Source organism: Thamnophis elegans, chromosome 3, assembly GCF_009769535.1.
Source record: "Thamnophis elegans isolate rThaEle1 chromosome 3, rThaEle1.pri, whole genome shotgun sequence".
Classification (NCBI taxonomy): domain Eukaryota; kingdom Metazoa; phylum Chordata; class Lepidosauria; order Squamata; family Colubridae; genus Thamnophis; species Thamnophis elegans.
The window spans coordinates 111,529,280-111,548,638 of NC_045543.1; the positions used below are offsets into that span (position 1 = coordinate 111,529,280).

Here is a 19,359-nt window from a genome sequence, read left to right on the forward strand (position 1 = left end):
AGTCCTACTGTAGCAGTCTGCTGGCCACACAGAGGCCCCAGGAGGCCTCCTCGCACCCTGTTTTTGGCTGGCAGAGTGCTTCTGGAAGCCGGAAGCCCAAAAACGGGGCATGCAGAGGCCTCCCAGTGCCTCCATGCGCTTTGTTTTTGACCTCCCCGGCCTCCAGAAGCATTTTACCAGCCAAAAACATTGACCTTACCTTCCAGTTCCAGACCGCGGGGTTCGCAAAGGTAAATCCTGCGCTCGGCAAAGGCAGGGCGGGTCAATGTGGGCAAGACAGCCTTGTGATCCCACACAGGCCAGATGAATGGCTTTGGCAGGACGTATCCAGCCTGTGGGCCATAGTTTGAGGACTCCTGCACTAGGATAAAGTTTTCATAGTGTTGGAACATGAATCTGGAGCAAGAGACAATAGGTCCTGCTCTTTTTTCTATGTAACATTTCTTACTTGTACATTTGTTTTTGTTTTCTACATATACAATTTTGCACTCATCTCAATTCATTCTATTTCTTTTAGCCCACTTTTTCCCAATATATAAAGACTGTTTTGAATATCTGTCTTCCACAGTATTAGCTAATCTATCCAAGTTTGCCTCATCTGCCTATCTGACAAGCATCCACTTCCCTACTTTATCCAAATCATTAATGAAAATAACAAACCAAGGTTGATCCTTGAGACATCCCACTTGATACCCCTCTCCAATTATGAGAATCCATTAATATGCATTCTTTCAGTAGGAGTATTGAGCCATAATTAATCTATCCACTTAATTACTATGTCATCTAGCCCACACTTAACCAGTTTGCTAATCAGCATGACAAGATATTTTATCAAATGTTTTGCTAAAATCAAAATATACAATTTATGTCTACAGCATTCCCACAAACTGCTAAGGAAGTTATTCCATTGAAACATGAAATAAAATTTGCCTGGCAGATTTATTTTGAGCCAAGGTGGCGCAGTGGTTAAATGCAGCACTGCAGGCTACTGCTAGATCAGCAGGTCAGCGGTTCAAATCTCACCGGCTCAGGGTTGACTCAGCCTTCCATCCTTCCGAGGTGGGTAAAATGAGGACCCAGATTGTTGGGGGCAATATGCTGACTCTCTGTAAACCGCTTAGAGAGGCCTGAAAGGCCTATGAAGCGGTATATAAGTCTACTGCTATTGCTATTGCTATTGGACAAAGATGTGGTAACTTTTATTAATCAATGTTTCTTAATGTTTCTATTCCCCTGTACTTCTTGACCAGGATTTCTGATAAAGTTTCAACCAGACTATCCAGTACGGTAAGTACTTCTGAATGCAATTCAGTTAGTTCTAGAGATTCAGTCAGAGGAAATAAATATTTACTCTCAATCTTTAATTTTGTTTGTTCTTCTTATTTCCTTTAGACCACTGTTTCCCAATCTCAGCAATTTTAAGATGTGCATACTTTAATTCTCAGAACTCCCCAGCTAGCATGGGAGTTGAAGTCCTCACAGCTTAAAAGTTACTGAGATTGAAAAATACTTTTCTAGACTATGGAAATTCTTAGTCATCCTGCTCATGGTTGTCCCAAAGGTGTTTTTTCAAAAGGCAACTGGACTTGTTTTTACTGAATTGAAATGAAGAAGCTTCTTGGATGAAAAGTGAAATGTCTTTAAAAGAAAACAAAGCCCAGTTACCTTTTGAAAAAGAACCTTTGAGACAGCTCTAGCCTGATTAAAAACTTAAGTACAAATGTTCTTCAATTTACAACCATATGAGCTTGTGGGTCATTGCCATGATTGTTAAGTGAAACCATTGTTCATTATAGGCCCTTTTTTGCCAGAAATTGGAAGTAGAGTCTGGTTTCCGGGGGGGGGGGGTTCGTCATAAATTGTGGTCACATGATTTTGAGATACTGTAAATGTAGGTCAGTTGCTGAGCACCAAAAATGTGGTCATGTGATTGGGAGGTCAGTTATCAAAACTTTATATCCATTTGGTAAGTTCCTTTTTCAAGTCCATCAGAACTTTGAATGACTGCTAAGCAGCCAGTCATGGTTAAAGACTACCTGTAGCACTCATATAATGCCAGCTCTTGAACATGGGTTGAAAAAAATGCTGATGCAGATCAGGGAAGATACGGAGGGACACAAGATTCCTCCCTGCTCCTCCCACTCTTCCTTCCCCCTTCCATTCCCAGCAGACAGTTAAGTGGCTGCCACTGAGTGGGAGAGGGAGTGAGGAATTGTAAAACTGATTGGGAAACTGTCATAGAACATTGAAAATGAAGATAATGTGAACACAACAGCAGCCAGTAGCACTAAAACAGTCATAACTTTCTCAAATTTCATGAGTCCTGGATTTTGGATGCATTCTATACATTAGTTCATTTGCAGTATCTTGGTTTTAAAATTGTTGCCCTATGATGCATCATTTTTCCAAGTTAAAAGGTTACAACGAGGGGAATTCTAGTAATATATAGATATAGATATATAAATATTATATTGATATAATCTGGATTGATAATATTTTTGATAATAATACATCTAAAGAATCTTTTTGTTTTTCACATTCTTCTCAAGATTCAGTCATTTTGTGACTTAGCGGTATACACTATTGAACTCCTCGCTGGTTTTAAGTTCCTTCTTCCATGGACATAGACATACAGTTGCAAGAAAAAGTATGTGAACCCCTTGGGATTACATGGAGTTTTGCATGAATTGGTCATAAAATGTGCTCTGAACTTCATCTAAGTCACAACAATAGACAAACACAGTCTGCTGAAAATAATACTACACAAACATTAGATGTTGCCATGGTTTAATTGCACATAACATGTAAACATTCACAGTGCAGGGAGGAAAAAGTATGTGAGCCCCTAGCCTAATGACGTCTCCAAGAGCTAATTGGAGCCAGGAGTGAGCCAACCTTGACTCCAATCAGTGTGATGATATTGGATGTGTTGCTGACAGCTGTTCTGCCCTTTAAAAACAGACACCTGTTGTGGGTTTACTGGTTTCAAGAAGCACTGTCTGATGTGAACCATGCCTTGCAGAAAAGAGCTCTCAGAAGACCTACGATCAAGAATTGTTGACTTGCATGAATCTGGAAAGGGTTACAAAAGTATCTCCAAAAGCCTTGATGTTCATGTGTCCACGGTAAGACAGACTGTCTACAAATGGAGAAAGTTTAGCACTCTTGCTACTCTCCCTAGGTGTGGTCGTCCTGTAAAAATGACTGCAAGAGCACAGTGCAGAATGCTTCATGAGGTAAAGAAGAATCCTAGAGTGTCAGCTAAAGACCTATAGAAATCTCTGGCACATGCTAACATTTTTGTTGACACATCTACAATAAGGAAAACATTAAACAAGAATGGAGTACATGGGAGGACACCACGGAGAAGCCATTGCTGTCCAAAAAATAATAATATTGCAGCACGTTTGAAGTTTGCAAAAGAGCACTTGGATGTTCCACAGCACTACTGGCAAAATATACTGTGGACAGATGAAACCAAAATTGAGTTGTTTGGGAAAAACACACAATACTATGTGTGGAGAAAAAAAGGCACAGCACACCAACATCAAAACCTCATCCCCACTGTAAAACATGGCAGAGGAAGCATCATGGTTTGGTGCTGCTTTGCTGCCTCAGGGCCTGGATGGATTGTTGTCATTGATGGGAAAATGAATTCCAGAGTTTATCAAGACATTTTGCAGGAAAACGTACGACCATCTGTCTGCCAACTGAAGCTCCGCAGGGGATGGGTGATACAACAGGACAATGACCCAAAGCATACAAGTAAGTCAACACAAAAATGGCTTCAACAGCACAGAATACGCCCTCTGGAGTGGCCCAGTCAGAGTCCTGACCTCAACCCGATTGAAATGCTGTGGCATGACCTTAAGATAGCGATTCACACCAGACATCCCAAGAATATTGCTACACTGAAACAGTTTTGTGAAAAGGAGTGGTCCACAATTACTCCAGATCGTTGTGCAGGTCTGATCTGCAACTACAAGAAACGTTTGGTTGCTGCCAAAGGAGAGTCAACCAGTTATTAAGTCCAAGGGTTCACATACTTTTTCCTGCACTGTGAATGTTTACATGTTATGTGCAATTAAACCATGGCAACATCTAATGTTTGTGTAGTATTATTTGCAGCAGACTGTGTTTTTCTATTGTTGTGACTTAGATGAAGTTCAGAGCACATTTTATGACCAATTCATTCAAAACTCCACGTAATCCCAAGGGGTTCACATACTTTTTCTTGCAACTGTGCTTCCATGCAATGGCATGTTATACGATAGGATACCATAGGCATAATAGAAATTTGCCTAGAATTCCCAAAAAGAGAGGTCCCTAAATCACACTTTCAGAAAATTGATTCTGTAATTCCAGCATTTCTGCCCAGCCAAACACTTTGCTCTGTCAGGTGGGTCCAGGTTTTCCTAATCAACAGGGGGCCTCAGTTTAGCACAGCCTTTGTGTACCTGAGCAACTCTGACATGTGTTCCACAGTTATTATTTGAATTTCTAATGGCCCAACAACTAGTAAGAGATTCATCTGCACTTGTGATCTCACTATATTTTCTGCATACAAAAAGGGGAGCCCAAATGCAGTGTATATGTATACGCAAAATATTAAATATGACAGAATTAAAGTGGTAGAATTATATTTCTCTGTGATTTATTGTGATTATCTTATTTAATTATGTAGGAACATATTGAGGACTAGCTCTACATCTCTCCCAGTCTCATTTACAACCCAATATACTAGGGAGTTTTCTTTGGTGCTTCTTGCTGTGGGTTCAGCTACTATATCTCTTTGCCCTGTCTCCCAATGTGATTTTCACATATGATTGATTACATGTAGGATCATGTCCTTCAGTTGCCTCTGCTCATTCAAGACATGCTAACTCATCATTCATCCAGAATTCCAGAAATATACATTCAATATTTCTGAAGCTGTGTTTTAATTAATGTTATGGAGCAACATCATTATAACATCATTTTAAAAACCAAACTTCATAGACTTTCTATTACCACTACCTTTCTTTCTGTAATCTTTCTTAGTTTAATCATTCTTCTAATGCAGAATGAACATACTCTGTCATTACAATCCATGAGTGGTCAAAAACAATGATGACTAAATTATTAAATGTGTAACAGTAGTTAAATAATTGGACTTTGAAAGATTGGTTTTTATTCATTATTAACTGGCGCTATAGAGAACAATTGTGTTAGGCACACTGTTATAGAAAACAAAATCCCACAAAGCAGATGAAGGTAAATTATAACTCTGTAGCTTATAACAGAACAAGAACAATTAGTAGTGCTAGAAACTACTTTTCCAGAAACAGCATAAAGTATTATCAATATATGCTAATAACATGATAGAACTTTATGTGATTGTTGCAGATATATATTTTACATCATTATGCTGCACTAACTTTACTAAGTAATCCTATTGTCTTATTTTATCCATCGTTGCAAAGTTATGATAATTTTAGTACATATTTTAAATTGACTTATTAAGATAATATGCAAACGTAGTAAAAAGTTGGTAACTGATTAATTTTATTTTGGCAAGTGCTGAAAAATATATCGTCTGTTTATTTTTCAAAAATAATGAGTGCCAATTCTAATGACAAAAATTGGTCTGCCAATTTTTCAGTTTAAACTCTGGAACTCCAGTTTTCTCTAAAAAGTGGAAGCAATTATACATTTGAATCATAATTAATAGGCACACTTCGTTGTACTATTTTTTCTTAGTGTTGTTGAATCTATGCAGCACTTTTTAAGTGGCTGGCAAATTTTGCTTCTTAAGAGAAGTTCATGTAATATCTTCTAAAGAGAAAACAGCACAAATAAAGAAAAAAGAAGAGTTAAAGAACTATTATATTTACCTCATTATGTCATGATCTTTTTAATGTGAACACCGATAATTTTTAAAACTGTACTCATTTTACTAAAGAAAGTATGGTTCATCTTAACAAAATATTCCTGACAGCAAAGAACTAGATTGTATGTTAAATATTCACAAGAATTGTATTGGTAGTATAGGACAGAACAGGGTTTTTCAGACTATGGAATCTGCTCATTTTAAAAACATTCCCAGAATGCCTGATCTAAAGGAAAATCGCTATTGACACAAAATTGGCTATATTCAAATTAACTTCTTTTTTAATCTCATATTCTCCCCCAATCAAGTTATTGAAGAACCACAGGATTCCTTATAGTAGTTTGACCAGATTCTTTATCTCTCAATTAAGTTTTTACATAGAAAAAAATTGTACAAATCAGAAGTTGAGAAAATGTGTCAGTTACAATAATAGGGAAGAAAGTGAATCCAGGATAAATTTAGATTCAAAATACAAATTAGCTCAAAGGATCTCCTGGAAAGTGTAAAAAATAAGAATTAAAGGATGAATTTAGTCTCGGAATTTCCTCCTTAGAAACATGTAGTTTCAAGGAGGATACAGTTATTGTTTATTTTTCTTTTACAATAGTTTTGTTGCAACAGGTCAAACAAGAAAAAAGTTCTGGAACTTCTTTAAAATGTTACCTCATTGTAAGTCGTCCAGAGTCACTTCATGATGAAGTGGGCAGGAAATAAGTTTAATAAATAACAATAAATAATTTTAAGGATAATCAAAATGGTTGTCTATAATGATACTATAGAATAAATGTTCCACTATAAAGTATATCTGTGTGTTTCTCTCTCTGTGGATATTAAGTATGGCAGACTTTGATAAACATGACTTCACCAGGAACATTGTATGTAATGGCTGGTTAGCATCACTCTTCCAAGCAGTAAACTCTGCTGGAAAATAATTGTTGAATCTATTTGAGTTTTCATGCACAAACCCCATTAGTTTATGTGCATTCCTTTTCCAGTTTAGAATTTAGACATTAAGATTTACTGGACGATAACTTTCCCAGGAAAGAAACTGTAAGGATAATAATCTGCCCTGCTAGCCCTCCAGCAACTGGCGTTCAGTGCAGGGATGAAATTCAGCAGACTCTCACAGGTTCTGGAGAACTGGTAGCAGAAATTTTGAGTAGTTCAGAGAACCGGCAAAATCCAACTCTGGCTGGCCCCAGAATGAGGAGGGAATGAAGATTTGGCAGTAGCCTTCCCCTGCCACCCCCACAGAACCGGTAGTAAAATTTGGATTTCACCACTGATTCAGTGGTATAGTGTACATACATATAGATACCCTGTTTTCTGTTATATCTAATAGCTATTTAAAAAGATAAACACTTCCTTAAGTTGAGTCTAACCTTCTAGAGGACATGGCTGCCTCAGCGTTTTGAAGACGGGCACTTCATTCACATCAACATCTCTGCAAAGCATCTCTTCAAGTTCCTTTATTATTAGGTATTGATTAGTGTATCTTTCATGAACTACCAATGACATATTTATATAATCCACAATGAAAGTACAATCTATTAGCTTTCCTGTTCAGTAATTTATTAAAGCTGCTTCCTAAGGATTTGTAAAAATTATCTAGAATAAAAACCTAGCAAGAGAGTTGACATAAAATTATAAATTGGTTATGTTTTAGGTTCATCGTGCTCTTAGTGAATCAATCATTAAATACATTAAATGTTTCTTTTTTCTTAAATAACATTATATTCAGTGAATTATCTATATCTTCTATTCTGATCTGCTAGAAAGGTGAACAGGTTATTTAAAGCAGGCTATGCAAGCCATAGCCATGCTTTCCATGTACATATCTAATTCACGCAATAAACAAAGTGTTGGTATAGCTTAAATTTATCAAGCATCATCAAAATTTTCATGATATATTAAGGATTGCAGCAGCACACCTAAAACTCACCTGCAGTATAAGGAATGCATTTCCCAAGACAGACCCAGCAATTCCCATGCTAGACAGAACTATTATGCCAACACTGAGCAGGTGCCTCTCAATCAGAAGGCCACAAAGACAAGACTCATTTTCTTTGATTCAGAAAAACATGAGAAAAAGACCTAGAATTTAAATATAGAGCTCTAACATATACTGTAGCTATCGATTTTTATGCATTGTAGGTGGCACATGTCTACATATTTGGTTTAATTCTTGCTGCAATAAAACAACTAACCTAGCTTGTTACCCTTATGAGTTTCCATTATAAACAGTATATGAATATGGGTATCTCTATATGATAAAAGTGTCTGGAGAGTCGAGATTTATTGCCACTTTTGGCATGAAGTCCTACATACAAGGCTTAAGGCTCTCAGTTTCACCTTTAATATCCCAAATAACGAACAAAAGGAAATCTTTTAGCACAATTGCTCAGTTGAAGGTGTTTTAAACCCTTAATTGGGATGCTGGCAAACCCCATGCTGAAACGAACTTTGAAATTTTGTTCTTGTTGTTGTCATCATAGTTCTCCAGAATTTTAAAATGGAAACAGTAGCAAAAATAGATACATGAAAATGACTCTCAGTTGAGTTACATTTATACAACTGCTTCATAAATATTCAAACTACATGTTGAAAATCTGTGGCCTCAAGAATTTTTTAAAATCCACTCCTTGATTTCCAGGAGTGATATTATAGTAGAAAGCTTCAATCAGAACAGAACAGCCCAATTTTGGATATATTGGTATCTATGACCTCATCCAGGGACGCGGTGGCTCAGTGGCTAAGACACTGAGCTTGTCATTCGAAAAGTTATCAGTTCGGTGGTTCTTATCCTAGTGCCGCATAACCGAATGAGCTCCTGTTACTTGTAAAAATGTAACTAGAAAAAATAGGAACCACCTTTGGTGGGGAGGTAATAGCGTTCCGTGCACCTTCGGCGTTTAGTCATACTGGCCACATAACCATGGAGATATCTTCAGACAGCACTGGCTATTCGGCTTTGTGACAGAGATGAGCACCGCCCCCTAGAGTTGGGAACGACTAGCACATATGTGCGAGGAGAACCTTTACCTTTACTTATGGCCTCATCAGACTTAAATCGCAAATTTGTTCATGGAAATATAAAAGATAAATTGAAACTAGTTCAGCATATTTGTACTTTTGTCTTGCACAGTTTTTACAGCACAAATGATTTTCCAGAAGTTCTAGCCAGTGCACTATAGCAACTTTTGATAACAATTGATCAGGCATTTAATGAGAAATCTTAACAACTGTCTCTTGGGGTACACTATACACAAATTTTCTTTCTAACATCCTGCAGCATGTCCACAAAAATGTCTATGAATAGCTGTCTACACAGATTCTTTAAGATGCAAGTATAAGATTTAAACTCACTCTATCATGAATCCACTTTGTATGGATTCATGATAAGTAACAGCCTTGCAGGCAACAGCCTTAGCACTGTTACTTCAGAAACAATTTTGAGTCTGCTTCTTTAAAAAAAGAGTATTATGAACATCCTTGACATTTTAGAAATAATTTATTGATTTTTTGCTCAATACTGCCATAAATTAAATGATGTAATGGATAGCACTGTTATAGTACTAGAAAAACATGCCTTTCGGATTCTTAACCACAGACTGAAAAAGAGTATCAGCTGGATTAATGTTAAAAAGTCCAGTTTGATGCTAATTTATACACATCAGCAAAATGAGGTAGTGCTGAAATAGCTTCCAGAATCATTAGGGATATAAGCCTACAGTAAGATTCTTTTCAGGAGGCTTACCAAAAGGATTTTTTAAATTTGCCAAAAATGAAAACCTGAAACTTTCTACATGGAAAGTATTTGCCCTCCTACAAAGTCATTCATTCTCCTTGTTCAATATTTGTTTCTGACCGTGTCACCTTTCATTAACCTATCAACTATATAAAACATATCAAGGTTGGCTATGCTATTAAGCAATTATGAAACTGATAGTCAACAATCTGGTGGATGCTACATTTGAAAAATCTATTTTGCAGTGTATAATCTTCATGTGAATATATACCGTATTTTTCTGAGTATAAGATGCAACAAGATTTTGAAGAGGTAAATTTTTAAAAAAAAGTTTTTGCACTCTGCAGACCTCCCAAAAACGGCTCTTTTTTGTGAAAACGGGTCCGTTTTTTGTCAAAAAAAGGGCATGCATAGCCTTTAGAAGGCTTGCCCTCCCTCACCCCCAGGAGCACTCTGGAAGCCTCCGAAAGGCTCTGCATGGCCATTTTTGCACAGGGATGGGGTTTCGGGAGGCCAAAAATGCTGTATTCAGTGTATAAGACGCACCCAGATTTTCACCCTCTTTTTTGAGGGAAAAGGTGCGTCTTATATTCCAAAAAAAAAGTACATGCCTTTTTGTATATCAAACATAACAATTATAACAAAAACTTCCCTCTAGTCAAAGATGAATTATTGGGTACTGAGTTATCCTTTGGGATGTTTGCAGAAATACTACAATATTTAGGCCACTGTTCTCAGAGGGAAAAATAAGAACTGAAAACAGGAGATGGTTCTATTGGCAGCTATTCCTCAAGAGGCTCCTGGTTGAAAGACTTAATATTTTGCCTTGGTTCTAGATTTAGAACTTTGACTACCAAACCCACCAGGGTTTTCTGAGGCTAACTCAAGCACTGGAGTCTTGAAAACAGTGAACAGAATATCCTAGATATATTTTTGATAGAATTATCTGATATAAATTTAACATCTCATTTGTAATAGTACAATCAGACTGCTTATATGTACTTTCCTCTTTTCCCTTACGATGCTTCAGTTAGTTCAATGCAGAATGCAAAATACTTTCAGCCAAAGTAATTGGGTGTATGCCAGCTGAATCCCACATATCAGTATAACTGAATCACCTTGAAACATCTTGTGCTTCAGCCTAACTGCATCTGGCATATAAAGTGTGGGAAGAAATAAATGAGGGATGTGCACGGCTTTAGATCTGAAGCCAAGAAATGCTTTGTAGGGTGAGCAGGGGGTTTGTGCCATACCTTCTGGCATTTTTCTTCAGAAGTGGCATCTTTTTCTAGACTTGCACAATACCGCACAACCTTAGGAAAGTATTTGTTTTGCATTAAGGAATTGCTGACAGCATGCCCACGCCCACTCCAAAGCATCCTGTCAGCATTCCTTAATTCAAACTTTATTTTCATGGGATCCTGCACTAGAAAAAGATGCAGCCTCCTAAGGTGGTACATGAGGCATTTGGGAATTAAAGATTATCATTTTTTTTCTCCAAATGATCTGTCAAAATTAGGTTAAGCCTTTCTCAGATTACTGTACTTATAAAGTTTATTAACTGGTTTATTTTGAATGATTCTTATATTGACTGCATTATTTTGTTTGTTATTTGGACTAGTAACAATATCTTTTTCTCTAAAATTCATTCTTCAAATAATTCTATACAAATTACAGAAATAGGTAACCTGTTGCGTAATCGTATCCCATGGTCCTTGCAAGAGGCGATCCCTATAGCATTCATGCACACTTTTCCATATTTCCTCTAATGTTAAAGGTTTTCCATCTGCAAAAAGAAATCCACATAATTTATTGTGAGAAGTTGTTTATAAGACCTCTGTAAATATATATTTTATATTTAAAATGTACATGATTGAAAACAAACAAAATTAACAGTGATGATGACATTAATTCTTCTTCTAAAAGAACCACAATAATAATGTCAGGATGTTTGTTTGTATACAGACAAAGAAATTAGAATGCCCAACCTTATTAATCATTGTTTGGCAACTTATGTTACTTTAAATGGTATGATGGCTGCCCTCAACCAGATCCTCTGTGCAATATTGATTATGCCATCACTCCTAGATCAGCTTTGTTTAATAAAATAAACCTCCTGTATTGAAACAAATGTATGATCTGTTTTTGACAAATGAGAGAATATTTTGATTTTTTTTCCAATAACTGTCATTATCATGGCATTTATCAGGTGTCAGAAGGACATTATACTGTGATAAATAGTCTTATTCCATTGACATTTTCATCTTCATGAAATAAACAAGATTTATTCCTCCAATTAACATTTGAATGTCATATTTAGATAGAACTCGAAATCACATTGCCATCAGATTCAGTTTTTTTAACATACTGAAAATGGAGGACAACATTCTGTTTACTATTTAGCAACGCTAAAGTCAAGTACAAAACCAATATAAGAGTTGGGGTTAGGAAAACTAATATCTGTATAGGAAAATTGGAATGTGTTACAACAAAAAATAAGTTCAAAAAAACTGGTGGTTTAGTTATCAAGTTACTAATACAAAGAAAACAATCAAAACAAGTTTTTGGTTATGCTCTTTATCCACCGTTTAATTACTACTGTTCAGAAATCTGGTCTTCCAAGTTCCCAAAAACTTACATCTTCCATCTAGAGTTTTTCCATTTTCCTATTCCAGTCTTGAGATGCTTATGTATTTCTTTTCATTTTGTTTTAGAATTTACTTAATAATTGTGAGATTATCAAGAGTTCTTTTATGGATATTTTTTAACTTTGCAGTCTTTCTTGCTATTCACATTTCCTGTTTTGAAAAAGGCCCATTGTGGGAGTTTCCTCAAGATGTCTCCTTTGGGATTTAATTGAATCATAGGAAATTAAGGCCGTTGAAGACTGCTGGAAAGATGATTATACATTGAAAGAAAGATTGTCAACATATTCTTTTTGGCCACTTCATAAAACAAAGTAAGTACAAGAGTTTCATGAGAATTTTTCTGCAACTTTCTTTTTGTAATAAAAAAGGCAAGTGGGTTAAAGCAAATGCGGAAGAAGTTTTGTTGCACAGCACTAGTTTTAATAGGAAATGCCAAACATAAAATGAGATCTGATTCCTACTGCGAAACTTCCATTTTACATCTGTCATGACTGGCTTCCTTCCAGACATTAAGTAAAACAAATTTGCTTAGATAAATATGAGTATCTGTTATTGATATGGTAATACACAATTTCAATTTCATGTTTTAATTGCTATTCTGTTTCAAGTATTCTTTGTCTGATTGAATTGGCCCTATTCTAGAATGAAGTCTTTATAAATATAGAAAAGCAACTACACAAATTGGTATTATTGCATTTGTTGCTGAGTGACATGTTTGGATAAAGGCCTTGTCTTCAAATGGCTAAAAGCTTGCAAAGTCTATCCATCTGTTTGTGAAACTCTTCAATGAACCAGAAGACAGAGCCTGTTTCAAAGTTGCTGCCTCTTTTAATGCAGGCTGCTGCCATAGCATTACTATCACACAATTAAATGGGGAAAGAGCACTTTTTATCATAGAGATATAGTTTTTACTTCCAACTTTTAACTAATAGTTTTAAAATTAATTCCAATTAGTTGGAATTTTAATTTGGAAAGAGCAAATTTGGAATGAAGTGGTAGAGTTCAAAAGAATCTTTAGATTAATATTTAACATTTGAAGATCTGTGAAATGTGGTTAAATAATAATGTTCTTATTGATTTTAATATCTTTCAAAGCAGGAAAATGTTTCAGCAACACGTTTATGAACCTTTTAATGATAAAATTGCTGCCACAAAAGTCATTTCTACGTAGAAAATTAAGACAAAATATTTGCAACTTCATTTTCTTGCAAGAAGAGTTATTCATCAGTTCTGATAACTATTCATAACAAAAAAAGAGACACATCTCATATGAAACTGCCCTAAAAAGAAATGCTATCCATGTGTTATACAAAAAATAGAAGGATCTCTGAGGTGTCATAGCTGTAATTTACTTTACTATAAAGTACACAAAGTGCTGCCTGAATCCCACAATTTGTTGATAATGAAATATGAATCATGTACTAGGAATAATGTTTATATATGGAAGAAAAAACAGTTAGCAATATAAAAATAATTATTTCTCCTAATATTTTTAACAGACAAGATGTTAGTACAGGTAGTCCTTGACTTACAACCATAGTTGAGCCCAAAATGTCTGTTGCTAAGTGATACAGTGGTTAAGCGAGCTTTCCTCCATTTTGTAACCTTTCTTGCCCCAGTTGTTGAATGAATCATCACGGTTGTTAAGTGAATTTGGCTTCCCATTGATTTTGCTGGTTAGAAGGTGGCAAAAGGGGATCACATGACCCCAGAACATTGCAACCATCATAAATATGAATCGGTTGTCAAGCCCTTGAGTTTTGATCATATGACCATGGTGATGCTACACAGGTGATTAAGTGTGAAAAAATGTCATAAGTTGCTTTTTTCAGTGCCATTGTAACCAACTTGAATGGTCACTAAATGAACTGTGTAAATTGAGGACTACCTGTACTAAAGATAAAGAAATTAAGACTTCATTTTTTTTTGAAAATGAAAGATAATTAATAATATTCACATTAGAGAAACTTTATATTGGATGAATATTCACAATGCAAGATATAATGTACCAATCACAGTATTGACATATCACAAACTCTAACTTAATATCAGTGACTGAATGAGATATATTTCTGTGCAAGATTCTAAATAATCACAAGTAGAAAACATTTAACATTGGAAAGAAATACGGTATTAAATTCTTTTTTTATTAACACTATATAAGCTTTATTTTCTATCTACACATTTCATGTACTGATAAAACAAGTTTAAGATTATATCAACAAATCCAACTAAGTAAGTTATTTCCAAATTATTGTAACAAACTCAACTAAATAATGAAAGAGTTAGTGTTCTCAACTAACTCTGCCCATTGAAGACATTACCCATTTCTTAATTTGAATGATTCTATTACTATTTAGATTTATCTCAAAAGAAAGACATTGTGTGTATTACAACTCTGCAACATCTGAAGGGCATTTAAACAAAACTGTATGGGGAAATGGTCCATTTTAGCTCTCGATTGGTTCTACTCTTCAGTGAAGAAATGTAAGATAGAAGGAAGTCAGAGTTAATTGTGAAAATCCTTCAAAAGCTATTGTTTTCTAGTGTGGAAAAATTCCCAACAAACATGTTATGGCACATAATTATACTTTCAGGAACAATTAAAATTCTGTACTGCAAGGGGAGCTGTTGGCATGCAATATAATGATGGTGCATTAAATCATCCATCAGCTTCTGCAATATCCACTCCAGCTTTAAGGAGTCATGTTTCAACACATCTGATTCCCTGATGCTGACAAGCTAAACAACTTGTTTTGTCTCTGGGAACTCTTCTCTGGTGATTAACTGCTTATAGTGAATACTAATTATATGAAAATAGCACACTTTTAAAAAATGGGGGGTATGGATGAAACTCGCCTTATACAGTACCTGCAGCCACAGCAACATTTCCTTCCTACCCTCTCCACTTTCACCCAAAGGGAATGCTGCTGTTCCAATGAATACAAATATGACATATTTTCACATGCTAAATTAATTGGCCTCTTACTTTATATTTTTAAATCACCAAGTAAGCAGCAAGCATTTCATGATTTGCCTACCTGCAAATAGATTTCAGCAGTGTGTTCCTACTTTGTCAAAAGTGTTTCATAATTACAAGAATATAATCTCAAGGCAATGCATCTCATTTCCTAAATCCTAAATTGCAAATATACCCTATATTATCATGTGCAAAAAAATGAACCTGAGATTAAAAACCCTTTTACCAGATTTGTTTGGAAATGTCCTCTTCCAATTTTGCATCCAGAGAGCTAGTTAAAATGCTAACATGGCAAAATTAAAAGCCATTAAACAATATAAGGCAGCAAGTGATTAAATCTACCAAGCACATTCAGAGTATCTTAAGCTACTTTTTAATTAAAAAGAAAAAGATATCACTAGTAACATTCAGATGTGTTAATCTAGATAAAACAACATAATTCCACACACAAAAGCTAATGATGCTGCTGTATGAGAAACTAAAGTTAAAAATGACTTCAGGATTTAAACTCCCTAATCCCAGGAACAACTTTTTGGATGGAAAAATGTAGCATATAGACAGGAGAATAATCCAATCATTCAAGTCCTAATTTGGACTTCCCACAGGTATTCAACTCCTGGTATTCCTGGAGTTGCCATTATATGGCATTTTTGTCCATCTATAGCCGGAATGGCAAACCTATGGCATGCGTGCCACAGGTGGCACACGGAGCCATTTGTCAGGGCACGTGAGGGGTTGCCCTATCAGCTGGCCAGTGCATATGTGCGCACTGACAAGCTGAGTTCAGCCTTTTTTAAAGCCATTTTTCACCCTCCCCAGGCTGCAGAGGCTTTATAGAAGCCTGGGGAGGGTGAAAACAGCCTTCCCCCCCGGGAGGCCCTCCAGAATACAAAAAAACAGCCCTATGGGCAAACCGGAAGTTTGGCAATGGACTTCCGGTTTGCTCATAGGGCCGTTTTTAGTCCTTCGGAGCCTTTAGGGAAACCTCCTGAAGGTCCCTGAAGGCTCCGGAGGACTAAAAATGGTCCTACGAGCAAACCAGAAGTGACTTCCGGTTTGCTTGTAGGGTTGTTTTTTGTCCTCCGGTGGCTGGAGGGCCTCCAGGGGGGGAGGCTGTCTTCGCCCTCCCCAGGCTCCTATAAAGTCTCTGGAGCCTGGGGAGGGTGAAAAGCATGCAAAAAATGGGGCACGCCTGTCATGCGCACTGGGGGGTTGCACATTGAATTATGGCTGCGGCACGCCTGTGCACGACCCTTCTGCGCTCCCCCACTTATGGCACACGAGCCAAAAAAGATTCACCATCGCTGTTCTATAGCGTCTTTCCCAAGAACTTGGGGTAGGCAGATGTTGTTGTTTAATAATATTAAAGATATTGTAGCAGTAAGTTGTTCCAAGTAAAGATTCCTTTTGCAATTGACTATTGGTGATTTTATCAAAGCGTTCAAGTGACATTCCAGTTATTTGGGATTGCACAAATGCAGTCTATTACTATTGATACTATTTTTGCTTTCTTTTGCCACAGTTATTTTACTTCTATTTGTAGGTGTTTATATTTTGTCATTTTTCTCCAGATGTTGTTATGCCGTAATACAGACATTTGTCTGTCTTACTAACAATTATTAAGTCTCGGGTGTTATGTGGCAGATGATTCTCTATTTCAATTCTAAAGTGGCACAGCACTTTAGCTTCTTGATAGAAAATGAACTGATGAGACCACAAAATAGAGATAATAATTAAAACTTTGTGTATTTTGTGGCTCCACCAGTTCTTGATTGCAAGTAAATTGTATTTCCTCCAGGTATTCCAATACTGCATTATTGCTACTTTGTCATGGCGTTGTTTGTAATCAGTCTGTGTGACCTTCTTGCAGCAGCTAACCAGGTGGTCCACTGTTTCTTTTGCTTCTTTGCAAGGATGTGCCTTGCTGTCTGTTGCTCTCTTCTAAATTCTGGGTTTGTATGTTCTTAAGGCTTGCTCTTGTGCATCCAGAATTAGCCTTTCTGTCTTTCTTCAACTTTCCTACTTTTAGCCATTGCCACATTTTGTTATTATCTGCTTTAATGTACTGGCCATGTAATACTTTATCTTCCCATGCCTCTTTTCTATTCTTCATTTGGCCTTTCTTGCAGGCCAGTGTGGTCTCTCCAGTATTCAGTAAGCCTACCTGGTATACTAGCTTCAGTGCAACTTTTCACTGTCCTTCAGATATTCTTTCATTCAACCATCTGATGTACTTGCAACATTTCATTCCCATCTATTTTCCTTGGTAAGTAGAATTTGTCAACATCACTTCATAGATGAAGGGCATAATTCATTATCATTATTTTTCTGGATTTCTTATCCAGAACTTGTAGTACTGCTTGAGTTCGGTCTACTATTCCAACTTTGTACCTAATGACTTGGATTCTCCAAGTGTTGATTTCCTTCACTCAGTTAGGACTTCAACACTTTCATTTTCATGATGTATTTATTTATAACCTTCTTTTTTGAGTATGTTTAATGTTCTCAGCTTGAAGGATGTGCACCTATTTGTAGTGATCATCTTCATCTAGACTCTTGATATTATTTCCATAGTACATCTTGATACCTTCAGTTTCCCCTATTTCCCCCCTAATGTTTGTGAATGTGGCTTGTTTGTCAAGTCCAAACTCTATTGCAATATCTTGGCTGTGTATGCAGACAGTATTGAGCAACAATTGTATTTCAGATGGTGCATTTCCATACAGCTTCAGTTCTTTCATGTAAAGAAGGTGAGATAACCTGGCAGATATTTTTATTGTTTGATAGCCATGGTCCAACTTGTTCAGTATTGGTGACAAAGGAATCAGTGCAATGACAAACAGTGAGAGTGAGCTTTGAAAGTTTATCACTGTGGACAGCATCTGTAGCTTCCATTGTACCACTGACCTTTGCACAAAGTTTCTGATGTTTATACTGACTTCTGTTATTTCAAGACAATTGATCCAATAATGTAGCATAAAGTTGAATGTCTTCTAGTAATCATTCCAAGATAACTCAAGTTGGTCTTCCTTCTCTTGTGTTTTTCCAAAATCATCTTGTCAATTAGGAGCTGATCTACTGTCTTCCGCTGTTTGGGCAGTTCCCTTTATGTTCTGGTGGAACGACCTTGTTTTCAACTAGATGTTGTTGGACTGCATTAGCTACACCAGTTAGCAAATGGACAGCTGTTGGTAAGCAGGTAATTACCCTGTATTGCTTTTGGTTCCCATTTGTTGGATTTTTCATTATCATGTTTAACTGGATTTAGAATTTTTATCTGTATATATTATTATTGTTCATCACCCAATCAGCTAGATGATCAGACTGGATTGACATTTTTACCTTTTATCAAGCCCTTCCCAAAGATCTGGAATAGCCAGATGTTGATGGTATTAGCGGTATCTTCACACTGCTCAACATAAAACTTCCTGTTGCAATTGTCTGATGATGAATTTGTCAATGCTAATGATGTTCAAGTGGTGCTCCAGTTGTTGTTGTTGTTCTCAAGGCAGGTGAGATGGCTAATATTTTGTCTCTATTTTCCCTCCAACAACAACTCTGAGTTTTTGGGCTCACAGAGACTAATCCAAGTTGTTTTTATGCCCCAAGGTAGGCCTAGAACTCAGAGTCAGCTGGTTTTTTTCAGTCAACACCTTAACCAATATTTCATATGTCTGGGAAATTTTGAGAATTGAAGTCTACACATATGAACAGCACTATAGTTGGAAAAAGCTACTCTAATCTGCTGATTAAAGAAAATTAACAATAGTCTTCAAGATTGAAAAGTTTTCTACCTTCCAAAGCAATGTAAAAAAAACCTAAGAAATTATATACACATAAACTATATATATAACCAACCCTTGGCACTCTTTTTAAAAACTATCCACAAAATAGCTGAAGTATGATTAATTTGTTTTCATCATTGAAACTTTCTGACTTGGATTTTTTTCCCCCTAAAAGCCCCTAACAGTGACCTCAATAATATAATAACAGTAGACTTATATACCGCTTCATAGGCCTTTCAGGCCTCTCTAAGCGGTTTACAAAGTCAGCATATTGCCCCCAACAACAATCCGGGTCCTCATTTTACCCACCTCGGAAGGATGGAAGGCTG

General features: G+C 36.4%; 1 protein-coding gene across 2 annotated transcripts in view; it reads right to left on the reverse strand.

The window, feature by feature from the left end:
* ATG10 (autophagy related 10) overlaps window positions 1-19,359 on the reverse strand; it is a 119,743-nt gene that overhangs the window by 9,400 nt on the left and 90,984 nt on the right. For both annotated transcript variants that reach the window (XM_032213937.1, XM_032213936.1), the window contains exon 5: window positions 11,306-11,403. In XM_032213937.1, the coding sequence (XP_032069828.1) occupies window positions 11,306-11,403 (98 nt within the window). The remainder of the gene's footprint in view (window positions 1-11,305; window positions 11,404-19,359) is intronic.